Raw genomic sequence first — 27,565 nt, 5'->3', positions numbered from 1 at the left:
CTGCTTGGTCACTTTGCTCCCCTCTGGTTACTACATTTGCTGGTAGCTAAATGCCCTTCTAATCCTAGTAATTGCTTTGAGGACTGATTTGGATGAGGAACTGCCCTATTGTCTCTCAGATCCAGGCAGCCTTGTGAAAAAGGATATTTGTTTGAATTGAGAGAGTCTTCAAAGAAACTTAGTTTAGAAATCCAGAAGTACCTGAGAGCAAAGGCCTCTGTGACATCTTCATGTCCTGACTAGGGCCTGGAAACCCAGCCTTACCATATGGCCTTAGAACAGTTCTTAAACCTGAAAGAAGCCCAGAAACTTGGTTTTAAAATATTTTGATAAAACAGTATTTGCATAGAATTGGTTTCCTTTGTAATCCTATGTGTTTTATTTTATACCTTTGAAATCCTCATTCTAAGGTGTCCCTAGGCTTGCTTCACCATACTACCAAGGGGGGGGGGGGGGTTACACACAGAAAGTTAAGAGCCTCCTTCAACCTTAAGAGGATGTGAGGTTGAAATCAAGAGGCCAAAGAGTTGACCTACTGTAACCAAAATAGTATCTTCTTTTTTTTTTCTTTTACTGAAGACCCTACTTGTTTTCCCTTTTGGGTGAATAAATATATAGCCCTTTACAAAAAAAAAAAGACAACACGGTATTTGTGAAAAGAATACTAAATGAGTATTGGATCAGAAGACCTGCACTCCAGCCCCAGCTTATTAGCTGTATGATGTTGGGGAGGTCATGGAGCCTCCCAGAATTGTTTCTTCATCTGTAAAATGGGAAGGAGGGGTGTAAGGATCTCCAGTATTCCTCCCAAGTGTTAACATTCTGACTCTGGGTAAGCTCTGGTAAGGAAAAGTAAATGTCCCTTGGATTGGAGCATCTCTTTCCCATTGGAGACAGAGTTTCAGAGTTACACCATTTTGTAATGGTATCTGTAGATTGGGAGTTGAGAGGACAGGTTTTATTCAAGATTTAAGTAGATTCTTCAATTTCTACAAACACTGAGTACCTAACATGTGCAACATACTGTGCTAGGTAGGTACAATAGAGGAGGCAAGGACTGTTTTGATTTTTGTCTCTGTAAATCAAACATGTAGCCGAATGCCTAATGTTTAATAAATTTAAAAGTCTGTTGAATTCACTTGCTACATACATTTAGTCTTCTGATTTCATGAAGTTTTTAATCTAGCAGAGTACAAATGTCAATTATGTTTCTTGATACATAAAAATATTTCAGTCTGTTGCTAAAGGGAGACTTTGTATAGTTTCAGTTATCTTTAAACCTTCATAATAATGCTTAATTATCATGAGTTACAGGTTAGAGAGAGTTAGCCACCATGCTGCTATATCTATGTACAAAGATCCCTTCTTACCAACAACAAAAATAAGCTTACTTGTTAAGTTAGGTATGGAAGAGATAAAGAATGAGTAGGTAGGACATACTCTCAGCCCTTACAGAGTCAGTAAATCAGTCAGTAAGCATTTATTAAGTGATAACTACATGTTAGGCAAGTACTGGAGCTACAAAGAAAATGAAAAAAACATCCCTGCCTTCCATTGGGAAGGACAATAGGGGGTGGGGATGACATGTACATACATTTTATACTTTACGCACACACGAGTATGTGTGGGGCAGCTGGGTGGCACAGTGGAGAGAGTGCCCAGCCTGAAGTCAGTTAAGACTCAGTCCTTCCTGACCCAATCCCCTGTGCCACCTAGCTACCCCAGAGACCCAGGAAAGTTCAGTGACTGGCCCAACATCATACAACCTGTAGGTAGTGGAATGAGAGTTCCATCCTAGCTCCTCCCAATTTCAGATCCAGCACTCTCCTACACCAAGCTGTTACTCTTAACTATCCACAAAAGGAAATTGATTTGCCTAAGATCACATAGTAGCAGCTAGAACTGGAACCTGGCTTTCCTGACATCTAGGCCAGTGATACCCACCATTCAAAATCACTATGTACTTGGTTTGAAAAATAATTGATTTATAGCCTGGCATGGTGGCCTGTATGATACAAACTACTTCCCCTAATCCTTTCCCATCCTCATCCTCTTTTCCCTCTCCTAGGACAGATTTTTGCCTTCCTCTCAAAAATTGGATTATTTTACTCTAAATGCATGCTGGTGGTGTATGTAAGTATTGGATTACATTGTGAGCTCCTTGAGGGCAAAGGCTATCTTTTGCATAGTGCTATGATCCTATGAGATGGAGGGGAAAGGTGTGGTTGAGTAGAATGGTTTACTGATGAAGAAGGCAAGGCAGTATGCCCAGGGTTACATAGCAAGTCAGTAGCAAAGAGATCCTTTCACTACAAAATTCAGGCCTAAACTCAAATACTCTTGCCATTTGTAATGCATTGAAAAGAGGCTTTGGAGGCCAAAGACATGGGTTTGAATTCCAGTTCTGCTTATCCACTAGTGTGATCTTGGACCTAAGTTTACTTAACCTCTCTGGATCTCAGTTCCCTCATCTGTTAACATCACTTCTAGTTCCAAAACTGTAACCTTAATCATTTAACTACTTCCATGCCTCCTCCTACTACCACAGATAAGAAATTTACTCTAATAAGCATTAAGTCTTTGTTGGTCCTAGGTGTTCATCATTCATTCACAAAATATTAGTTTGCTAGATGCTCCCAGTGATTTGAACTCAGGTAACAAACTAAACTTTGGGTGCTTTCCTTGAACACCCTAAGATTCTCATCTTCTTCCCTCTCATCGTTTCTCCAGGAGCTGAAGCTGCCGGTCTACAAAGCCCAGTCCCCCCTCCTTGAGAGCCGAAGGTATTTTGTCGACTTAGTTTCTGTCCTCAGCAACCACTGCAAGATCTGCCCCACAGCCAGACACCTGGCTGTCTACCTGCTGGACCTCTTCATGGATCGATACAGTGTGACTGCAAAGCAGCTGCATATCGTGGCCATAGCCTGTCTTTTGCTAGCAAGTAAGTGGAAACCTCTCTTCTCTTTCTCATTGTCTTGTTCCCTGGGGCTTGGAGGAAGGGGGAAGGGAGGATGGATCTCTACACTTCCTCTCCTCACTTCACTCCACCCTTCTTTCCCTCCCTCCATTCATTCCTCCCTCCCTCTCTCCCATGCTTAATCACTGAGATTCAGGCCTTGAATGACTTTATTAAGTAATTGATTGGAGAGGATTGTATACCATAGTCACTTGGGCCCAAGAGAAGGGGGATAATGAGAACTCACTAGCTAGAGTGCTTGAAGTGGGAAGGAACCTTTGATCTCTTCTTAAACATCTTTTCCTGACCTGTGACAAGCATTACAGTGTAGTCCCTGGTGGACTTTATACTTTTCCAAAAATGTTACTAGAAATACGGGGCACCTTTGAACATCTGGGCAGCTAGGTGGCACTAGACCTGGAGTTAGGAAGACCAGAGCTCAAATCTATCCTCAGATACTTACTGGCTGTATGACCTTGGGCAACTCACTGCATCCTGTTTGCCTCAGTTCCTCACCTTTCAAATGAATTAGAGAAGGAAATGGCAAACCACTCCAGTATCTTTGCCAAGAAAACCCCAAATAGGGTCACAAAGAGTGAGACACAACTGAAATGACTGAACAAAAAAATATAGGTCAGGGCATGAAGCCCTACCACTAGGATGATCATTGGGCTCTTTCTCAAAAGAGATGGGTCTTGTACATCTGTTTCATGATACCATTTCTTATGTCTTCAGTCCTCTCTCTTTGAAGTAGAGGGAAAACCTAGACTTTTTGCCTAAGAGAAAATGGGGAATTTCTAGACCACAGTCTCAGGTTTGCTGTAGAGAGCACACCTATTACAGAGGAGCTTTACTTAGGGAAATAGAGCTGTGTTATGTGTTTCTGAACCAAAAAACAGCTAACTCTCCTCACTCTTCCCATCCCCTTCTCTCCCTCTCACCCTCCCCCCATCCCCATTCATAGGAAGAAATAAACCTGGCTTCCTTGGCTGCATCTTAACCAGTAAAAGCCAGAGTGCACCACCTGGACCATGCTGCAGCTGTCAGTCTGAGCGGCTCTTCATCTTTGTTGGGACTGAATCAGGGGGTGGGACAGAGTTAAGTTTCAGCAGGGCTACATGAGCCTTCCCTCTGAGCATCTGTTTGTGAAGCTAAGTAAGGGAGAGTGTGTTGCTACAGTGGCTGAGTAAAGGGGGAGGGGAAAGGGAGAAAAGGAGTAGGGGGAGACCCCTCAGACTGAAAGGAAAACAGAGTACACATACGTAGCTGAAGACTGGAGCCAGCCTGAGGCAGGAGAAATCGACTTTGGGGGGCACTGCCATATGCTGCCATTACCCAGGGAAAGAAAAGTTTCCATGACAGCCCTGAAATCCTATTCATCCCTTTTCCCTTCTGCCTCCCCAGACTGTCTTGCTTCCACATGGGTCGGCAGGCTATCAACTAGGAAGTTTTGAGCTCAGCTTCCCCTATATTTTCTTCAAGGAGACACCTTGGTTTTTGGCTTCAGATATTTCCTATCCCATCAAGGGCTATCATGATCCCTTATAAAGGCATCCTTTAACCAGTCTGACCACAGAAGGCATCTTTTTTAATCTATTTTCCCCCAGAAGTGCCCCTTAAAGGGTAGGGAGGAAGCCTCTTGGCACAGCAAGTCTTCAGGAGCTAATCCTGAGGAAATTCAGGAAAACACTGATGAACATTACTAAAGGTATATCTATTTGCAAAACTAGGTGGTTTGCCTCCCTCTAGATTCTAGCCTTGGGTCTCAAGGTAGAGGCATCTAGCAGGCTTTTAGACCTACAGGAGACTGTGGAGATCTAGTTCATGTTCATTTTATACATAAAGATGAATAACATCAGAAATTTATATAGCCTTTATAATGCTTGCAAATAGACTTTACAGATTTTATGTCATTTAATTCTCCCTACAAGGTACAAGTTAAATATCACAAGTAGTACTGACTTACCCAATATTGTGGCACTGCTAGATAATGACAAAATTAGGATTAGTTCTGAAAGACATTGTGGAATAGTTAATAGATTGTTGGACTTTAGGTCAGATAGACTGAGGTCAGTCTGTTCTCAGACACCTAGCAGGTATGTGATCCTGGTCACAGTCTCCTGGGCTTCTTTTTTTTTTCTCATCTATAAAATGAGAGGATTGGACTCCATGACCTCTAAGGTCCTTTCTAATTCTAAATCTGTGATCCTGTGATTAGAACCCAGGTCTCCTAAATTCCAGGCCATTTTTTCCTCCTCTCTGCCACATGACTCTTGCTTCCTTGTTCTTCCTGAGCCTTTCCTACCTGTGTTATTCATTTATCTTAATTGTGCTTATCTCTTCAGGGACCCTATTTAGGGTTTTCTTGGCAAAGATAACTGGAGTGGTTTGTTATTTCCTTCTCCAGCTCATTTTACAGATGAGGAAACTGAGGCAAATAGAATTAAGTGACTTACCCAGGTTCACACAACTGTAAGTGTCTGAGGCCAGATTTGAGCTCAGGAAGATTAGTCTTTCTGATTCCAAGCCCAGCATTCTATCCATTTTAACACCTAGCAGCCCTTCCTAGGTATACCCCTTCCCTAGACAAACTTTCTGCGTTGCGTTTGCAGAAAGTAGGGAAATACTGTTCCTAGAAAATAGCCACCGGTTACAAGACCAAGTCAGATACTAACAAAAGGCAGTAATCTAGAGCTGAGCCACTCTTGGAAGATTCTAGATGGAGAACTAGAAGAGACCGTAAGGATGATCATCCAACATCCAATCTCCTACCCCTTTACCCCCACTTTACAAATGAAGAGCCTGAGATCTAGAGACAAAGAAGTTTGCCCAATGTCATGCAACTAATTCAGAACTTGAACCCCCAGGTCTTGCTGATGCTACCTATCTACTGCATTGCTACAATACTTGAAAATACTTCTAGACCATGATAAATGGAATCCAGTTTGGTTCTTTAGTATGTGGGGTTATTTTGCCATGTGGAAAAAGTACAAAGGCACTCTTGACTTCTAAGCATCTTGCATCTGCACAAAATGATAAGTGGCAGGCTTCAGTGGACTTGGGCAGATGTTCTGCAGTGGTGAGGTGGAGCTCTCTTTGGGCCTAAAGTGACTCCTCCATCTCCCTTTCACAAAATTATTCTGTCCTTGGAAATTTTGAAGGGTCTTACTCCTCACTTACTTGTGGCTTCACATAAGCCTAATAGCTAAGTAGATCCTCCCCTTTCTCCTTCAAATTTGATTGATAGAAAACCTGTCTCTTAAATGCAACTGGTTTCATTTGAGAAACTTTTTGGAACAATGATAGTCTCCTTTTGCAAGAAGCTATTAAGATAAATGTATGACCCCTACTCCCACCCCTAAATCACTTTCTTTGATCTCAGAAGTTTCTGCTTTTCCATTATGTCTTTGGATAAGTTGGATTCATGTGTCACTTTGTTTTGACTTGAAGGAGCACAAGGGGGAAGAACTGGGGGTGAGGGTGAGCTCTCAAACAGAATAACAGTGTTAATGGCACCTTAAATAGGAGATCTTCAGGGACAGAAATTCCTATAAAAGTTACTGCCTGTTTGACTGCCACATCAGGATCTCTTGAGCCTCCAGGGGCAGCCTATCTTCCTCCCCCAATAAACTTCCCCCTCTCTCCCTTCCCTCCCCCTTCCTCACCTTGATTGCTGTAAGAGGCCTGGTTTCAGACCTAAAGGACTTGAAAGCAAGCTTAATCCCTTTCTAGTGGAGAGGAATGAACTAATGGGTTGTTCTCAATCAGATTATGGTAGCTTTTCTTGAAGGGATGATGGTGAACTATGGGAGGGATGTCACTTGTTTCTGGGGCTGTAATTGGAGGCTGATGAAAGCTGCCCTAGGTCCTTCCTCCAGGGGTATATCTTTTTATGTTGTATTGAAAATGCCTTTGATTTATGTAGAAAATGACAGTGACAAATACCAAGTCTGTGAAGGGGATGTGGCTTCAGATCCAGAAATATTTAGCACCTGGAGAGGTTTTTGTTTTTAAATTTTAAACCTAGTCACAAATCAACTGAAATACTCATTTCAAATAAAAAATTACGTTTGTTTTTCAGTTGTTTTCAGTAGTGTCGACTTTTTGTGACCTAATTTGGGGTTTTCTTGGCAAATATACTGGAGTGATTTGCCATTTCCTTCTCCAGCTCTTTTGACAGATAAGGAAACTGAGGCAAACAGGGTTAAGTGACTGGCCCAGGGTCAGCTATGTAATAAGTATCTGAGAGTGGATTTGAACTCAGATCTTCCTGACCCCAGGCCCAGCTCTCTATGCACTAGGTTTGCTTGCTGCCCTAAAAATCATGTTATAAAACTCCTCTAATTATTTATAATTTTTTTTAATGTTAACTTTCACACAAAAGGAAAAATGCCGATTTCTTGTATCTGTTTCAGATCTTTCTCCTGTGTATTTGTCAGATTACATTGTATCACCAGCAGAGCTGTAATAAGCATGTATGTTTTAATCCTCTCTTCTTTACTGTGCATTATTGCTGGATAAGTTTTTCCACATTTCTAAGTAACCTTCACATTTGTTCTTCTTATGGGGTACCCTGTTACATTCATAAACTGCTTCATTAGGTACATGGGCTATTTTTAATTGCTTTCTATTATAAATAAAGTTGATAGAATATGGAAGGAAGGAAACTAGGTAGCATTGATTAAATACCTGTTGTATGCTAGGCACTGTGCTTGGGGCAGGGTTTGAGAATCATTGGAACATTTTTTATAGATCTTAATAGTGGAGCAGTAGGGTTTCCAACACCAGGCCCTAGTTTTCATCGTATTTATTAAAGACCAGAAGGAATATTAAAATTTCATTCTTACTGCATTGGGCAACAAGAGGGTGTTGGCCTCCAAGGCAATTGGAGGATAACCTACTCCAGCACATTTTATGCTAAGAGGCTGATCCCAAGAAAGGAAGCTCTGTCCTTGCAAATCTCCAAGTTGTAGATTTGTTACCTCCTCTATTTCCTGTGATGTTATCTGCACGCGGTGACCACTTCAAAGCTGCCTCTGTCTTTGCTTATGGGATGTGCAATGATTAAAATGTTTTTTAGTTTATGGGGTTTTACTTTTGAATAAAAGTCACTTCTGTGGCTTTAGGCCCTTACTTTTCCCACTCCTTGTATGTGGGAGAGAAATCCCTCTTCTGACCTGCCTATGACTTAGTAAGGTAAGCTCATAGAGGGGTAGGTGACTAGTCCAAGATCACCCAGTTTATGTGTCAGACATAGTATTTGAAAACCTGAATTTGCTGATTCCAAGCCTAACACTAATTCACAGTATCACTGCCTCAGAAGCCATTATATACATACAGTATCCCAATGAAAGCCCTCACCCCCTAGGTGATATGTAGGATGAACTACTTGTGCTATGTGGTGAGTTTCTAATCCAGTATTACAAAACATAACTAATCCTAGACCAGTCCTGTGGGGGTTTAGTTGAGCCTACACCCTTTGGCCTCTATCAGAGAAACCTCCTTCATACTGATTGGGAAGGCATTGCCTGTTTTATCTAAACTGGGCTGCTGAGATCTGAGTAAGCTCTTCATTTCTAAAACAGGCACGGAGGAATCAGGGATCTGAGAGGTCAGATACTTAGGGTCAGAGTAAGGCAAGGACCCCCCAGACTCCCTGTCTTCTGAGCTTCTTAGGGAAACTAGATTTGGAGTCAGAAGGAACCTTAGGCCACCTAGTCCAATCCCCTCATACTGGCCTGGAGCGAAGCATTGGCATTTAGGGGACAGTGTGGTCTCTGCCAGTATAATGAGCATTAAATCTAACCCAGTTTTGAAAGGGGCCACCATGCTAGTGGCAGCCTGTCCTCTGGACTGTTTCATTGATGGGTGGTTTAGCTGGAAGGGCCCCAATTTTTTTCCTCAGTAGAGGAGGGAGAGGAGAGAACACAGTAGAATTTCTCTGGCTTTCCATTCAGCTCTTTATAAAGCAGGGTGTCATGTCCTCTTTGTAAATAGTCCTATGGATCTTGCTTGCTGGTGGCATTTGTCTTTTTTTGCCCTTTCACACTGGAATGACAGTACAACCCTAACCTTGAAAAAGATTCGTCTCCTTCCACCAGACAAAGGACTCAGGGCTGACCTCGCGCAGTTCCAGATCCCAGCCAAATAATAAGTGACCTTCAGTCTCTCTATGCTCCTGTCATTTGAGGAGAGTGTCGCAGGCAGTTCAAAACAGTGAGACCATTTAGGTCAGTTTGGGGGGGATGCAGTATGAGATGCCAGAGCAAACAGGGACTCTGTCTGAGAAGCCAGGGCAGGTTGGTATATGTAGCAAGCATTTCCACTACCTCTGAGATTAGGGAAATCCTCCCAGGTATTAGAGAAACCTCTAGGAAAATGAGCCTCCAATGTGGAATAAATTTTCTGCATTTCCTACTTGAGAAGCTACAAATCACAAATCACATACAGTATCCCAATGAAAGCCCTCACCCCCTAGGTGATATGTAGGATGAACTACTTGTGCTATGTGGTGAGTTTCTAATCCAGTATTACAAAACATAACTAATCCTAGACCAGTCCTGTGGGGGTTTAGTTGAGCCTACACCCTTTGGCCTCTATCAGAGAAACCTCCTTCATACCGATTGGGAAGGCATCGCCTGTTTTATCTAAACTTTTATCGAAATCAGCTGTCCATTCTATTGTCCACCAGCAGCAACCAGCTTATTTGGGAGGAATCTTCTTTGGTTTGAAAAATAAAAGTGATTGTGACCAGGTTGAGTTCTAATAGGGTGGGAGGTAAGAGAGGCAGTGGGAAATGATGATGATGATGATGAAAAAAATCAATAAAACTTTGGGAGGGAGGAATGAAAGCAATCTGCTTCCTGGGGGTTATTTTTGTTTTGTTTTTACTTTAAGAAAGAAAAGGAACCAGTGTTCTGCTGGCAAATAGTCCCTGGCACACATCGTGCCAAGTCCAAGGAACAGTTCTTTGTAAAAATACATTGGCAGGCCTGATCCCTCAAGAGTGACTTATGTTTGTGGCTCAGTTAGAGTGGATTCCTCCTAACCTCCCAGTGACTGGAGCCCCTGGAAAAGAGGAAGCCACAAAGACCTGAGGAAGCAAGCCTTGGCTGTTTTGAAAAAGAAGCCACTGGAGGGCATTAGCGCCTTTTCCTCTTTCCCTCCCACTGAGTTGTTCTGTGGCCAAAAGAGAGGAAACCTTATTTGAGCTTTTTATTCTAACTCCCTCCCACACCTAACCCCTTTCTTGTAGCCAGTGGACTTCCCTGCCCATGAGATCCTGGTAATCCCATCAAGGAGAAAGTAGTGTGTTTTACAGATGAGGAAACCGAGGCTTTGAGAGTAATAACTTACTCATTCACACCACGTATATTGGTTACTGAACCAGGGACTCCTATGTCATCTCCTAGTACCACGTTCTCCTCCATTTAGGATGATTTTTTTTTTTTTTGATGAATAGGCATTTAATCCTCCCAAGCCAAGATCTGTAGAGCGCACTGCTATGGAGATTATGTTTGTTATCCGCCCTGCATGCTGGAATAGTGAGTGTGTTGTCCAAGGGCAGCCTCTGCGGGTCCAGGTCCTCATTCTGTTTTCTGGTCCCTGACTTCCTCAGGAAATAGGTTGTCTGAGTCCAAAGAGTCGATTTTGCCAGGCTGAAGAAGCACTATCCTTGCCTGCCCTTTCAAGCCTCTGGCCTCTGTTGCTGAGCCTAGAGAAACTGCAATTAGCATCAGAAAAGCAGGCCCCCTTCAGTGTGTAGGAGGAGGTCTTCCCTTGGGAAATATTCTCTCTCTTTCTCCCTCCCTCTCTTCTTCCCTTTCCTCCTCTCCCCTTCCCCTCCTCCTTCATTCACTTTCTCCCCCCTTTCTCTCTCCCTGTCTCCCTTTTTTTTCCCCCTTAAAGTATCATTACTACCTGGGTGTGATCTTAGGAAAATCATATCACCTCTTTAGACCTCAATTTCCTCATCTGTAAAATGAGAGGATTGAACAATATGGTGCTAAATCTATGGATCCTATTGGAGGGGACCTTCAGATCCTCATATATAACCCATTCATTTTACAAATGAGGAAACTGAGACTTGAGGGTTTGGGGGCAGTGGGAGATAACTTGCCCAAGTTCCCATAGCTAATTTTTGGAGAGATAGGACAAGTATAGAGGTATCTTGAATACTGATGCTATACCAAGCTAACTGACTTCTCTCTCCAAGCATTTATTAAGTTCTCAATATGTGCCAGGCACTGGGTTAAGCACTAAGGAGACAAAGAAAGCTAAAAGCATGATTCCCCACCCTCACAGAGCTCTCATTTGGGAGAAAAGGACTAATTGAGTACCTGCTATGTGCCAAGCACTGGCTAATACAAATACTACCTCATTTGTTTTTCACAACAGCCTTAAGGGGTAAGGTGCTATTATTATCCTCATTTTACAGTTGAAGAAACTAAGGCAGAAAGAGGTTAAGTGACTTGCTCAAGGCCACACCACTGGCAAGCATCTGAGGCCGAATTTGAACTCGGGTCTTCCTGAATCCAGGCTCATTGTTCAGTCCACTCACTGCAGCACCCATCTTCCTCTGATTGGGGAGACAATTATGCAAACGACTATATACAAATGAGAGAGATCTAACATCTAGCTAGCTCTATATAGATCTAAATAGATAGAAAACTATCTTCAATGGAAGGTACTATTAGCTGGAGGGACCTGGAAAGGCCTCTTGCAGATGGCATCTGAGCAGAGTCTTGAAAGAAGCCTGGGAAACCAGGTGTGGGAGGTGCGGAGGAGGGAGAGCCGTGTTGGGAGACAGGCTGTGAGGAAAAGCAGGAAGGCCAGTGTCTGGAATAGAGAGGGGGAGTAGTGTGAGAAAGGTGTCTTTTGAGCCACTATGATTCCAGAAGGACAATGGTATTCACCAAAAAGGGAGCATTGAGTTGCTGAAACTGCCCCCCAAAGGAACAGTGGGTCTAAGTCTCCAGTAAAGTTTAATTTTTTTGTTCTCAGGGCCCGAGGGCAAAGGTAATTACGTATCTGGTCTATGCTCATAGCTCATGTCTTCACTGCTTAGAGGGATCAGGGGTTAGGGTACAGTGTGGGGTCTTTTCTTCCCGAGAAGTCAGGAAAGTTTACTGACTCCTGCCTGCCTTTGCAAGTCTCCTAGGGCTCCCTTCTCTTTCACCTCCCTCTCCCCTCCGCCCCCCACAAAGGTAGCAAAACCAGGACTTCCTCTTTTGAAGCACAATTCCAAACACAAATTCCTGAACCAAGGAAAGAAATGTCTTTGTTACTGTCATTACCCCCAACATAGTTGGCTGGCCTCTGGAATTCTGCCTGATGGATCACTCACTATGTGTTTGTAAAATACTGAGGTCAGCATCTGCAATAACTCAGAGAGCTAGGTTGGGAAAGGATATATGGATCTGGAAAACCTCCTTTCCTCCCTCCTGCCTGTCCTCCCCCCCTTAAGGTACACATTTGAGGAAAAGAAAGGAGTGTGCCTATGGGGAAGTTACGGGGGTTTTTTTTGGTGTTTTAGAATGCACATGACCCTCCCAAGACCCCTTTGTAGCTGACTCCCCCAAAGAATTTTTCTTGCATCTGGTGTCTAGGCAGATTGGAGATAAGGCAGAGACAGCTGAGTCAGATTTGTACAGCCCGGACAATGGGCTGCTCACTCTGATGCGTGATTGTGACTAGGGGAGAGAGAAGAGGAGGGGGGAGTGGTGTGCCTGTGAACGTGCAGAAGCCAGGCAACTAATTGTAGCACTCCCCCAGACTGTGCATCTCTTAAAGGGAAGTGCATTGTTTGATGTTCAAAGTCAGCCTCCTGAGAACAGAATTGCGGGGAGTAAGACAAGGAAGAGCTTATTTATAACTCTTGGGGGAGACTTCTGGCCTAATTTCTCAGTTCCTCCAGACTGCCTCCCAGAGTTATACCCTGACCCTTGAATCTTAATTTCATTCCAAGACTGTATGAGCTCTGGGTTGGCAAGGGGTGAGCTTCTAGACAACAGCTGGGAACAGAGAGGGACAGCAGGACCCCAGCTGCTATCTCTCTAGCCAACAGGCATGGGTCTGGCTCCCACCTGGGATGGGGTAGCTTGGCAGCCTCCAGCACAGACGTATGTCTCTGTATTCCCTGAGGTACAGGGGCCCTTCTTCCCTCCAGGCCCTTGTAATATAGTTAGACATTCCCTGGCAACTAGACTAGATCTCCCCTCACTAAGAGCAAAGCTTAGGTACCGGTCTTCCTCTGTGATTTGAGGGAGAGATACATTTAGTATTTTTTGCGGCTGGAGGTTAAAGAAGGTAAGCTAAGAAAATTTTGAAATGGAAATTATTCTCTATTGTGATTAAGTTAGATGTAGTTAGACTACTTTCTTTTGTCTGGGAGTTGGTACTGGTAAATGGTATTGAATCCCAGCAGGACTAGAACGCACACTGCCCAGTTATCTTTCCATCCTACTTGTATGGTTTAGTACATACAGTGCTTGACATGAGTCAAGGGGCTTCAGGGTTGCAATCCTGCTTCTGAGACTGACCTGGCAGAACCTCAGTTTTCTCATCTGTAAAATACAGACAGTTCTATTTGCACTACTATCATCACAAGGTGTTTCTGAGGAAAGTATTGTGCCAACTTTAAAAGGACCTGAAAAGTTTGAGGCCTCATGATTACCCAGTTTAAGAAAAAAATACGAAGGCTAGATACATGGGAAATTGCTGAATAGTTTGAACCTTTTATTAGAGGCCAGCAGCTGCTTTCTCTTCCAGGGACTTATTGGTGAAGTGTAATGTGTGTTTCTGCTTGGGAATATAACTAGTTTGTATTGCAGTTCTCTCTCACATCTGGAAGAAGGAAATGAAGGATTGTCCAATGATTAACAAGGAGCATAAGGCACAGGGAAGTCTTCCTTAAAATTTTCACCTATAAGGTCAGCTTTAAATTTGTTAGTAGGAACCTGAAGATGAGGGTAAGAGAAGAAAGAAAACGTCTGTTCGTTGGCTGTTAGCAAGGGGAGCTTTGTTACCAGAGTGATTGCTTAGGGATAAGAAGGAAGGGGACAGCTGGATGGCTCAGTGGATGGAGGACTGGAAGACCTGAGTTCACATTTAGCTTCAGACAGTTGCCAGCTGTGTGACCCTGGACAAGTCATTTAACTTCTGTTTGCCTTAATCCACAGGAGAAGGAAATGACAAACACTCCAGTATCTTTGCCAAGAAAACCCCATGGACACTCTGGTCCATAAGGTCACAAAAAAGTCAGACCTGACTGAACAACAGCAAACAGAGGAAAGAGAAATAGCTGTTAGAACTTTCACCCCTATTCATTTTCTAATCATTGTTGATGCTATAAGGGCATTTGGGACTCCCGTAATGTGTTCTATCTGACATGTGGACGTTGGCATATTGTATGGGCTTCCCAGATCTGATTTTGCACCTGTGGGTACAGCCTCCTGCATCTTAGTAGGCATTCAGGATTTACTGTGGATGAAAAAAACAATCACTAATTCATTGATACTTGGTCTACAAATAGAGTCCATCACTGAGCCTTTCTGCCTGTTAGGACTTGCCAACTTGATGGAAGAATTCTGTGTCAAAGCCTTTGAGAACCCAGAGTTATTCCTATACAGCGACTCCTTGAATTCAAGGTGACAGATATTCAGGGTGCCTTCTGAGTGTTATGTGCAGGATTTGAGGGGATTTTTTTTTTTTTTTGGATTGGGGGAAGATCTACAGTTTAGGTTGGCCTGTGGATCTGTGATTTCATCAGGGCATTCCAAAGTCCAGATTTTTTATCCGTCCTTGCTGCAGATCCCCAGCTAGTCTTCTGATTTGTGGTCTTAGAGCAGAGAAATTCTTAACCTCACGATCTTGAACAGATTTTAGGGAGTGGGAAATGGGAGAGAAAAAATGCATTTTTTTTAAACTAACTTTCAATTATAATTTAGTGTTTCCTTCAATTATGAACATAGGCAACAATTATTCTAAGGAGGATTCCATAGGTTTTTACCAAGCTGCCAGAGGCACCATTTAGAGAGAGCTGTCCGGAGCCCTGGAAGGTAGATGGCTTGTTCTTGACCTCACCTATCAGGGGTTTCAGCAAAAGAGGCTGATTGTGCATCACCCCCTTTTGTGGACTTTTTAGCCTAATAGCCCCACTTGGGATTCCCTGATCACCCCCCCACCCCCCCATTCTTCTATCTCTTGCCTTAGGACCTTTGCAAAGGCTATTCCTCCTGCCAGGAATGTGCTCCTTCCTCACCATCACTTTTTGGTAGTGGGACCCCCCCATCTAGGCTCAACTGCCAAGGTGCCCTTTCCCAAGGGAGTCCTTTCTTTCATTCCTCTTAATGATTGGAGATCTCTCCCTGCATATACTTACCTGTTTCTATCCCACTCTATGAGAATATGTAAACTCCTTTTTAGGTCAGGGACAGTTTGCCCAGCACAGTGCATGGAATCAGGAAGACCTGAGTTCACATTTAGTCTCAGATACTTACTAGCTGTATGACCCTGGGTAAGTCACTTAACTTCTGTTTGCCTCGATTTCCTCATCTGTAAAATGGGAATAATAATGCTACCTATCTCCCTGGGCTTTTATGAGGATCAAATGAAATAATGATAGCAAGGCACTTAGCACATAATGTATGTTGTTGTTAAGTTACTTTCAGTCATGTCCAACTCTTTGTGACCCCTTTTGGGGTTTTCTTTTTTTGGAGTGGGGAGGCAAACAGGGTTAAGTGACTTGCCCAGCATCACACAGCTAGTAAATGCCTGAAGCTGAATTTGACTCCAGGGCAAGTGCTGTATCCACCGTACCACCTAACTGCCTCTGTTTGGTCCCTATCCCCATTCATCATGTGTCCTGTCACAGACACACACACACAGACACACACACACAGACACACACACACACCTGCAGAGAAACAAGTAGTTTGTCATTTCCCTCTCCAGCACATTTGACAGGTGAGGAAACTGAGGCAAACAGGGTGAAGTGACTTGCGCAGGGTCACACAGCCAGTGTCTGAAGCCCAGATTTGAACTCAGGAAGACTAAATGGACCCTGTACTTTATCCACTGCGTTACTTCATTAATATTTTTATTATTACCATTCATTATTTTCCTGAGTGCTTGTGGTACTGCATTTGGTTGGATTAGATCGGACCCCATCACCCAGCACTACTATTGACAACACCAGGCTGTGTTTCCAACAGCTGGTGATGCAAAGACAAAAACAAAGCAGTCCCTGTTCTCGGAGGAGCGTCTGCTTTATGGGGGGAAGCCGGCATGTTCAGAGATAAGTAAATGCAGGCTAATTGGAGGAGTGAGACAGCATTAACTAAGCCTTGGCAGGCTCAGGGCAGCTGGCTTAATATTGATGGCACCTGAGCCGAGCTCCGAGGAAAGATAAGCCTCCTGAGAGGCCACTGGCACGGTCCGTTTTTATAGGCACCTAGAGTGGAGAAGAGGAAGCAAGCCAGCAAGGCAGTGACTCACCATGATTTCAAGAACTCAGGATGAACTCCTCCAAATGAGTCAAGTTGCAAAATGGGACGCATTTTTGGATATGGAAGTGTGGGAATTTTTGACTATGCATATTTGTTACAAAGGTTTTTCCTTGTTTTTAAATTAGGTGAGAGGAAGAGAAAAATAAGTACAGGTTAATTGAAAAACAAAGTAAATAAGTTTTGTGGGTTTTTTTTTTAAGTCAATAAGCAAGATTTTACCTTGTCCTAAGTTCTAAGGACACATAAAGGGGGTGGGGGTGGGGGTGGGGGACCCAAACCTACCCTTAAAAAGCATTCAATGGAGGAGACAGTGTATAAATAACCAGGTACATAGAAGATAGTTTCTGTCAAGTATGGGCAAATGGCCACAGATGGAAAACAGTATCATGTAAGAAGCAACAAGTAGATCCATCTGTAAGGAAACTGGAAAGGTAGAAAGGGCCTTGGTTCTGAAGAGCTTCCCATACCCAGGAGGATCTGTTGGATCCTGGAGGTAATTGGGAGCCCCTGGAGCCCATCGAACCACCAGGGTGTCATGATTAGACCCACCCTTTGGACAATTCACTTTGTCAACAGAATGGAGGATAAATTGGAATAGGGGGACTACCTGAGATGGGGAAACCGACTGGGGGCTCCTTCAGTAAACCAGGTAGGAGGTGATAAAGGCCTGGACTAGAGTGGTGTTTATGTAAAGGAAGTTAGGACAAGATTTGGCAACATGTTGCACATTTGGAATAAGAGTAAAGAATGGACACCTACGTTGTAAGTCCAGGTCAGTGAGAGATGAGAGAGTGATGAACGATTCAGAATGAATATATAGATTTAAGTCAAATTTGCAGAGGTAATAATTGAGAGAAGAGCCACACAATCTCAAGGGTAGCTAGATGAAACAGTGGATGGAGTGCCAGGCATGAAGTCAGGATGACCTGAGTTCAAATCCAGCCTCAGATACTTACTAGCTGTGTAGCTCTGGCAAGTCACTTGATCTGTGTACTTACATTTCCTTATCTGTAAAATGGAGATAATAGTAGTACTCCCTCCACAGTGGGTAAAACATTCTGCAGACCTTTTAAAGTGATATACAAGTGTTGGCTATGATAAACTGAATGAATGAAAACTCATGCACATTTATATTACTGGGAATAGGAAGGGAAGATAACAAGCATTTAATTTACATAGTGCCTTCTGTGTACCAGGTACTAAGCAGTGGGCCTGATAGAGACCTCATTTGATCCTCACAACAACCCTCAGAGGTCGGTGCTGTTATTCCATTTCACAGAGTTAAGTGACTTGTCCAGGGTCACACAGCTAGTAAATGCCTGAGGCCACATTTGAGCTCAGGTCTTTCTAACTCCAATACTCTATCCACTGTATCACCTAGCTGCCTTGTTCATTTGTGCCTGACCTTTTTGATCCCATTTGGGATTTTCTCAGCAGAAGTAGTGGAGTGATTTGCCATTTCCTTCTCCTGCTCATTTGATAGAGGAAACTGAGGCAAACAGGGCTCGATGACTTGTCCAGGATTACACCGCTATTAGGTGTTGGAGGTTGGATTTGAACTCAGGTCTTCCTAACTCCAGGCAAAGTACTCTTGTCTACTGCACCACCTTGCTGCCCTTCTAGGTACCTTACTATCATTCAGGTGTTGGGGAAATATTCTTAAGAATAATTTTCAAAAAGTCTGCTTAAGCTGTTGCTAAAGTCATGCTTGCTTTATGTTACATATTTTTTCAATAGATACCAAATACTACAACTGTGGAGAAAAAGGAGATACAGAATTTTTTGTGTTTAATATTCTTTTTTTTTTAATTTTAAGTTCCAAATTCTCTCCCTCCTTCTAGCCCTTCCCCCACCCACTAAGACAAGCAATTTTATACCCATTATATATGTAAAGTCACACCCTGCAGAATTTTTTGACAGGATTAAATTGTTATATTCAGAGACTGAGAACAAATGCTATAATAGAAAGAAAACTAGACTTGGAGTCAGAGTCCTGGGTTCGTATTGTGCACTTGCACCCTTCCTAGTTGATGCCCCAGGACAAGCCACCTCATTCTTCTTTCTTATCAGTAAAGCCAAGATGACAATACTTACACTAGAAGCAGCATGGCCTAGTATAGAGCTGAACTTAAAATTAGAAAGACCAGAATTCAAACCTCTCTCTGCCAGGTGTGCTGGCTATGTCACCTGGGGCAAGTCATTGCCTGGGTGACCCTCAGAGATAAGTTGCCCAAGAAGGTACAGATCTGCATTGGTTGAGAAGGTTCCTCATCCACAGTCTTCTATACTTATGAAGTTATAAGCAGCAGGGGTCTGATTTGGAAAATACCTATGTACATTTGTGCTTGTAGGTATACACTCATAGATATATGTATATGTGTGTGTACACACACACACACACACACACACACACACACACACACACACACACAGAGTAACATGCCTTGACCACATTTTTGGCCACCTGAGTCAGACACGTGCTCAGGATTTCCATTTCCTATGGTTTCTGGAAATGTGTTGGGACCAGGGGTGAGAGTAAAGACTTTTGGAAGCTTGTAGCAGTAATTTTCCTAGCTAGCATTCCCATGTTAAACATCCCAGGTAGGTCTTCCTCATGTTCAGAAGCCCCCTGGCCTTCATGCTACAGCATGAACCCACTTTAAACCCATGCCTAAATCCTTGTGTACTTCATGGCCTCTTTGGGCATAATGAGTCTTCAGTTTGCCTTATTGGGAGAGTTTCAGACACTTTCTTGTGTATCCATGTCCCTCCACCTCCTCCCTCCCCTCCCCCAGGCAAATTTGAAGAGAAGGAGGACCGAGTGCCAAAGCTGGAACAGATGAACAGCCTGGGCCTCTTGTGCAGCCACCAACTGGTACTGAGTAAGAAGGAGCTTCTGCAGACGGAGCTGCTCCTCCTGGAGGCCTTTGGATGGAACCTCTGCATGCCAACTCCAGCCCACTACATGGATTACTACCTCTTGTTCTCTCTCAGCGAGAAGGACCTCTGCAACAATTGGCCTATCTTCTCTTTCTCAAAAACCAAAGGTTTCTTAGAGAAATATGCCCACTATTTTCTGGAAGTCTCATTACAAGGTAAGGAGATGACAGTCCACCTCAGAATGTCAGGGAGTTGGCATAAGGCTTCCATCCCAGGGTAGAGGTGGATTAAGGCCCCATGAGATGGTACAGTGGCAAAATGAAGAGTCACAAAATAGAGTCAACATGTCCCAGACTTCTGCACTACCATGGCTCTTTGGACCTCAAATGAAAGTGGTTGACTGGATGTCCTTTAAAGCCTCCACCAGCTCTGACTGTGATCCCAGCTGACTGGGCAAAAACCACTTCACTTCTGGGTCATAGTTTCCTCATCTGTAAAATGAGAAAGTTGGAATAGATCTAAATCCTAAACTTCTGACTGCTCTGAAGGAGAGGCCAAAAGCAAGACAATGGTAGAATTAGTAAAATTACTCCAGGAGACAGCAGCATCTTTACAGAAGTTTGATAGCTTTCATTCATCAGTTCTCTCTCTGGAGGTAGATAAGCATTTTTCATCATGAGTCCTTTTGGAATTATTGTGATCCTTGTAGCTAAATCTTTCACAGTTGATCATCTTTACAGTGTGCTTCTGGCTCTGCTTGCTTCACTTTGCATCAGTTCATATAAGTTTTCTCATGTCACCTTCATTTTCAAGTACAGCACTCCTTCAAGTACAGCTTCTTTATAACAAAAAAGGAAAAAGTAAGAGAGAAAAATCAGTTCAGTACAACTAACCAGCACATCAAGTGGGACAAGATGTGCAATGTTCTCCACCTCTATGTCTTCTGCCTTTGCAGAGGAGAGGAGAGAGGTACATTTTCTCACCTCCAAGGCCAAGCTTGGTCATTACAGTCATTCAGCATTCAGTTTTTTATTTTTTCCATTTGTTTTGTTGGGGTCATTGGGTATATTGTTTTCCTGCTTTTACCAACTTGATTCTTCATCGATTCATGTGAGATTTCCCGTGTTTCCCTGATTTCATCATGTTCATCATTTCTTAGAGCACAGGAGTACATTCTTTCTCTACCACAATTTGTTCCTCTACTTTGTTCCTGGTTCTTTGCTCACACAAAAGGCTCTGCTGTGAACATTTTGCTTTATGTAGGACGTTTCATTATGTCTTGAACTTCCTCAAGGTTCATGCTTAGCAGTGGGATCTCTGAGTCAATTAGTCTGGATATTTTCATAATTTTTTCTAGCATCAGTCCAGATAGGTAGCAGCACCTCAAACATCCAATAAGCAGAGCAGTTCTGGAATTTTAAAAAAAGATTCACTCAAGGGTGCTGCCCACTAAATCACAGAAGGCCATTTCTCAGATATCAGTGTTTAGAAAACAAACATTAGATATTAGAAACACACAGAGCTCTATCACTCCACAAGTCCAAAACGAGGAGAAACGGTTCAGTTACTAGCCAGAAGGCCAAAACCAACCTTACCTCACCTGAAAGCACTGAAAGCAGTCCTTCCTTGAGCCAAAGGAAGACTAGAACTCTTTCCTTCACCTGCCGATGGAGCTTGAAATTGTTCAAATGGTACAAAATTCTTTTGTTTCTCAGGAATGGTGTTTGTTTCTAGTCAAATACCTGGGCCAAGGGGATTCAGAGAATATTAAATGGGTGGGGAACCTGTGGCCTTGAGGTCACATGTGGCCCTCTAGGTTCTCATGTGCAGCCCTTTGTCTGAATCCAAGCTTGGATTCAGGGCTGCCCCACCCCTGCTGTAGGACCTTGTCCAGGATTCAAAAGAAGAAAAAAGTGTGGAAATAAAGCAGTTCTGAGGCTTTCAGTACTCCATGGTTGATCTAGGCGACAAGAATGAGACAGTTTGCTGGCTTGCTCCAGCCTCATGTGATCCAAGACTGATGAGGAACTGGGACATAAAGGGTGGGGCTCCCACATGAAACCATGAACTGGAGCTTCAGGCAGGTAAGGCACCATTGCTCACTTGCTCCTTCAGAGAGATTTGAATTGACTGGTCCTAAGGTAGCCTCTTGACACAGAGGGAGATTAGAACTGTGAATAGAACTCTCATGGAGGCATTTTTTATCATTCTCTAAATCTTAACCTTCTCTTTCAGATCATATTTTTCACAGCTTCCCACCATCTATGGTAGCTGCAGCTTGCATTGGGGCCTCTAGGATTTGTCTGCAGCTCTCTCCCACCTGGACCAGAGACCTGGAGAGAATATCACACTATTCTATGGAGCAGATCAGTGCATGTGTTAAAGTCATGCTGTTGTAAGTCTCACCCTATATCCATGAGATGCCATGATGCATGTGTTAAGATTCCATGACAAGGCCTAGGAGGTCTGCAGCTTGGTGTGTCTAGTTCAGCATACATGATAGCTCCTTACCATTAGAATGACACCATCCTGCTACATAGGAATTGTTTGATATATGCTTTGAGGCAAGGACAGTGTGTGTGTGTGTGTGTGTGTGTGTGTGTGCGTGTGTGTGTAAAATATGCACAATAACAAATCTCTGCCAAATAGTATGGGAATGTCAATTAATGCAGCATCTTAGGCAGGCTAAATGCACAGATTGGTCATATTTGATGCCATTTCAAGGGGTCTTGGAATGTTCGCTGGCTAAGTGGGTGAGTCATTGATCTCCAAATGTTCAGAAACATCACTGGGGCTGCTTAAAAAGCTTGAGAAGGCAAAACAAAGAAGTCCTTCAGTCAATTAGATTTGAAGGTAGACGACTTGAGAGAGAGCACTAGAATGAGTCTGTTCATGACGCCCACCACATCTACAGCCTTGTACCATCACTGAGACCAGTTAAACAAGGCTGGTAACCCTGTGGGGAAGAGAGCTGCTCTTTTCAGCCTTAAACAGAGGGCCAGCTCTTTTCTTGAGAGGCATTATGTCAGAGTAACACACTAAACTTGGCAGTCAGAAGACCTGGCTCTATCAACTTTACTAGTTGAGGAAACATTTTTTTAACCTCTGCCCCCCCTTTTTTTAAACCTGAGCCTCCTTTTCCTCATCTATAAAATGGGAATGATTATTACACGTATTGCCTCATAGAGTTGTCATGAGGAAGACACCTTATAATGTAAAAATATATAACTGTAACTTGCTATTATTATATAGGGCAAATAATTGTTTTTAAAATACTTAGTAATTACTTTTATCACCAAACTTTCACCTAACTTTCATTTGGTTCTTCCCTTCCAGGGCTTTTGAAAGTGACTTCAAGGATGCTAACAAAGTGAAGAACCAGCCACTGACCCTGCAAACCCAGGTGTTGGTGCCAAGCACACATCAGGCCCCCACCCAGGTGCTGTTCCAACAGCCAGCCTTCCACCACCCCCTCCCCCAGCCACCAGCTGCTCTGTCCCACATCCAGGCCCCCGTGCAAGACTTGTGCTCGGCCTATCGTGACACGCTGCAGCCCCATCAGTCTGGGAGTTTGCTCTCTGGAAGCACTGGCCCCTCTCTGTACCACCCTTATTCTGCCCTCCAGCCTTCAGCCGTCCAGGCTGTCACCCTCCCAGGACCACTCCCCAGGCAGATTGGAACAGAACCTAGACACTGCATCTCCATAGCCTATGGGAGTAGCTACTTCAGTGGACATCATTCATTCCCAACTGGATGTTTTGACAGATAAAGTAGAGCCTCCCTAAGACTGTGTGTTTGAGCAGTGGAAGAGGGAACAAAGGAGAGGGATCTCATGGTTTCATGGGCAGTCAGCTGCTGTGGGAGACATGCTGGGATGTCAGCTGAAGAGCTTGGTTATTTTTAGGGCCTCTTCTCCCCAGGGCCTTGTTGAAGCACTGACTTATGGGGACTTTTGCCCTTTTTAAAACTGTGAGAAGTGGAAAAATGCAATAACATACCTCACCAAGAACATTTCCCTCTGAAAATCTGGTTGTGTAGAGATGGCTTTGCATCTGTCTTCCAATGCAGGGACTCCAGGGAATTAGAAAGACCTGGCCAGAGGCCAGACTGCCTGACCCTGGATAGACGACTAGTCAAAGAATGTTTCCTGTTTTTACTGTTAAAAAGACTTTGTTTCTTATCAATGGCAGCTATACCACTGTAAAATGACACTGAGAAAGTTTTTGATTCTTCTGGGAAATGCCAAGTGTTGATGCAGCTTTTCCTTGGCTTTGAAGTCAAATGGATGTTTGTGTTTGTTTTTGTTGTTCAAATTTGTCACTGTCTTGTTATTGTTTTAATAGAGAAACGCGTCTGAGAACCTGCCTTATGGGATTGGGTGGATGGGTCCCTTTTTTAACCTTTTTTTAAACCTCAAATGCTCTGCCTTGTAGGTGTTTTAAGATGCTGCTGCCTCCTGAAGTGACTTAGCTTTTTCGCTCAGTAAGATGTCTTGTTTACAAATTATATCAGGGATTTAATGTTACTTGAAGGTTCCTTAGGAAAAAAATGTTTTGTCTGTGAGTGATGCACTGCCCATGATGCTAAAGTGTTCTAAGTTGGATCTAAGTTGGACCATCTTATGGCCTGCTTACTAAAAGCTGATAGCTAGACTTTGTTTTTGTCTGAAGGAAGAAGAATAATTAGCAGAGGTCGTTTTCCAAGCCTTTTGTAGTTCCAGATGGCCCCTAGACTTGTTTGAAACTGTGTTTCCTAGAGTAGTTTCTCCCTATAACCAGTCCCTAGATAAGATCTTTGAAGAGTAGGCAATAGTTTAGGGTCATTTTGCTTTTTCCTCCTGCCTCTGTGTGGGATGAGAACCTGGTCTAGGTTTTTGTTCGTACCAAGGCAAGAGGTGGAACATTTGCAAAAATGCAGAGGTGTATTTATGTGAGGGGAGGAATGCTGTCAGGACATTTGATGTCAGATTGGTCAGATTGAAAGGCAGTATTGGAGAGGGCTGGTGTACATCGAGAGGGCTCTCAGGATGACAATATAAACAATGTGCAATAATATGTTTTTTACTCTGACTTGTGTGGCTCATGCTCAGTGTGTTGTTGCGGGGGATGGAGGGGTGAGAGAAAGATGGGGAAAGGAGAGAATGGGATGTTGGATGTTGTCCCCTCAGCAACATATTATGGACCTTTCCTAAAGTAACTTAAGAGAAATCTGTGACTTGTTTCCAACTTAAGACCACAACAGCAAGAACCCACCCACCTGACCTCCACCTTGGTGGCTCACCAGGTTGGTCTCAATCTAATCGGAAAGTTTTTATTAAAAGATAGGTTACAGTTGGGCAGAGCAGATGAAAACCTAAATAGCAAGCAGAATAAAGCCTTAGAGTGATGCAACATCAAGCATTTAGCACTGGGAAATTTGGTGTTGGGGTTTTTTTTATGTTTTGTGAGCTTTGCCTGATCTCTACACTATTTTATTGGGCATCCTCTCAGGGCAACAGGTGTGGGGTTGAGGGCTGACAGCAGAACCCAGCAGCTAGCTCCACCTTTTCTTCCATTTGATGAAACGCGCCCTCCCTCCCCCACTGACCCCTGGAGGAAAGCTTCCCCAATAAATAGCTAACCTGATTTGTCTGGTCTGGTCTCCATGCAGTCTTTTTCTTGGATTTCTTTCCTTACTCATCTAAGAGGCAGGGTCCTCCCACAGATCTGACCCCACATCATCAGTCTAAAACTGAATTTTGGTAGTATTTGAAGCAAAGGCGTTTGGGTTGTTTTCATCCCTTATTTAAGCTGCTGTTTACCTGGGGCAATACAAAGTGAGGGGTGCTGTATTTACTTCATTCAACTAGCTTTCACAGGATCATGAACTTAGAGCTGGAAAGGACCTTAGAAGGTCAATCTAACTCCCTCATTTTACAGATCAGGAACTGAAGTCCAGAGAAGTTAAGTGACTTTCCCAGGGTCACATAGCTAGTAAATGTCTGAGATGAAATCTGAAGCCAGGTCTTCCTGATTTCTAAGTACAATTTTCTGGGCCTCCCTTCCCCTGCTACCCAGTCCATTGAGTGTTTGCTTAGTGCAAGGCACTGTAAAGGTGAGAGTATAAATGTGAATACAGTATGGTCCTTGCCCCCAAAGAGCTTATTGGGAAGTATAAGAAATAACAGAAAATGTGTAAAAACCACAACATGCTCTGAGAACTTGGAAAGAGGAGTTGTTAGCTGAGAGGATCTGAGAAGGCTCCCTGGAGAAATTGTCATTTGAGCTGAGACTGTGAAGATGTGAATAGGTACACAGCATTTGTAATTAGCACATCTTTGAAATGAGAACTGGGTGCTAAAAAAATTTTAAGTGATGTAGTGAATTTATTTTTCTCACAGTACTGCACCCACCCCCAGTCTTTGTTTATGATACTAACTGGCTTCACAGACCCTGTTTTCCTAGATCACTTAAATGGTCTAGTGATCACAAAGCCTGCATTAATTGACTGGTTCCAAATGAATGGGGTCCTGCAGTGCTACCTTTAGGTCATGCCAGGTGTGCTGAGGGCAATTAGACACAACCATGGAGGAGAAGAGTTTTCCTGCCTTTTTCTCTTCATGAATAGCTCCTACAAGCCATGACAGTGAGTGATCATGCCAACAAGTCCTCCCCAGTCTGTTCAGTTTGTGGGCAGCTGTGCTCAACTCTCAGATTGAGAGGGTGCCAGGTCTTTTCCATTCCCAAGAATTCCCTGAAGCTGCACTCCACTGCCCATCCTTGGGGGAAGGGAACGATAGCCCATGGAACTGGCTATTGAGAGACTGATTCTTTATCAACTAGGACAGAGAGACCTAGGGGAAAACGGACACTGAGACCAGAGATGAGAAAGCCAGTTTGCTGCAAAGGGCATTGAGGGGGAGTTTGCCAGAGGGGCTGCTTCACAGATGGAGCTCTAAATCACATTAGCAATGTAGCAGTACCCAGAAAGCTATTTATCTGACTGCTGGTAAGTGTGCTCCTAGGAAATCCATTTCTATTCAGTAAATCTGGAAGGGGAGAGAGGAAGGAAGGAGGCAGACCAATTCTTTAGTTTTATGAGCCTATTTCCATAATGCTGTGTCACATTCAGGGTCCAGCTGAGACTTGTCAACCAGGTAAGCTCTTCAGCCTGCTGGTGCTTACAATCACTATAGCATAGAACACTGGTACTGGTTGGGACCTAAGGTGTTCCATCTGGTCCAATAGGGCATCTAGTACAAAGATCTGATTTTACAGATGAAGAAATTAGCTCCAAGAAGAAAATCGAGGTCCAAAGTCATAGAAGTAGACCTATGCTCTTTTCCACCCTATCCCCCCATCCCTACATCATGCTGAGCTCAGGTGAGCCTTGAGGGCTGGGTCTACCCTCCTATGGAGGCAACACCTCAGCTTGTGCAAAGTGCAAGACAGCCAGATACCACATCACTGAGGAAAGTACAATGGGCTAGGCAGAGTTGGGGTAATGTCTTCAAAAAAAAGATTGGGTAAGGACATTCACCTTTCTGGTCCTTGGTTTTCACTCTCTTAAGTAAGACTGGATGGAGTTCTTTCCTGGGCCAGATCTGATGATCCCTCTCTTACCTTCTCCATCAAGAAAGCAGCCTCCCCCTTGTGTTGACTTCCTGCTGGGTCACCTGGGAATTCATGTTCTCCCAGACTCCAGCAAGATAAAGAATCAACCATTAGAGCAGGTCAGTCCTCAGCCACAATAAATGTTGACCAACTGATCCTTCTGAGAACCCAAGAAAGGTGTCTGAAGAAGTTACTAAGGAAAATACAATGTACTCTGCTGATCCAATCACTAGTGTTAATGGGATTTCCAGGGAGAATAATTTAGCAAAAGAAGCTTTCCCATGCACACTTAAAACCATTTCAGCATGAAGTTTGCATATCACCACCCGCTTAATTGTAAGCATTGGTTAAGGTATTCATTAAAATGATCTTAGCTGTTGAACTACTGTTTGTGCATAGCAGAGTAGAATTGTGGATAGAATATTGTACTCAGTGAAGAAGACCTGGGCTGTCAGCTGTGTGACCCCTTAACCTCAGCCTTGGTTTCTTCATCTACATACACAGTTGCCCACAATGCCTATCCATTGTAGGTTCAAGTGAAATAATATACGTGAAGTGCTACGTAAACTACATAAAGGCCGGTTTTGTTTCAATGCTTTAATTTATTTTTCTATTGATAGGCAGACTTT

At 43.4% G+C, this 27,565-nt stretch overlaps 1 protein-coding gene across 2 annotated transcripts in view; it reads left to right on the top strand.

Annotated features, from left to right (window-relative positions):
* CCNJL (cyclin J like) overlaps positions 1-24,968 on the top strand; it is a 50,347-nt gene extending 25,379 nt beyond the window's left edge. For both annotated transcript variants that reach the window (XM_072630883.1, XM_072630884.1), the window contains exons 3-6: positions 2,731-2,941; positions 19,260-19,559; positions 21,580-21,739; positions 22,681-24,968. In XM_072630883.1, the coding sequence (XP_072486984.1) occupies positions 2,731-2,941; positions 19,260-19,559; positions 21,580-21,739; positions 22,681-23,113 (1,104 nt within the window). In that variant the 3' untranslated portion in view covers positions 23,114-24,968. The remainder of the gene's footprint in view (positions 1-2,730; positions 2,942-19,259; positions 19,560-21,579; positions 21,740-22,680) is intronic.
* Positions 24,969-27,565: the final 2,597 nt, after the last annotated feature.

This window comes from Notamacropus eugenii, chromosome 1 (genome assembly GCF_028372415.1).
Source record: "Notamacropus eugenii isolate mMacEug1 chromosome 1, mMacEug1.pri_v2, whole genome shotgun sequence".
In the NCBI taxonomy this organism is placed as follows: Eukaryota; Metazoa; Chordata; class Mammalia; order Diprotodontia; family Macropodidae; genus Notamacropus; species Notamacropus eugenii.
This window is presented reverse-complemented; position numbering and strand designations above follow the sequence as displayed.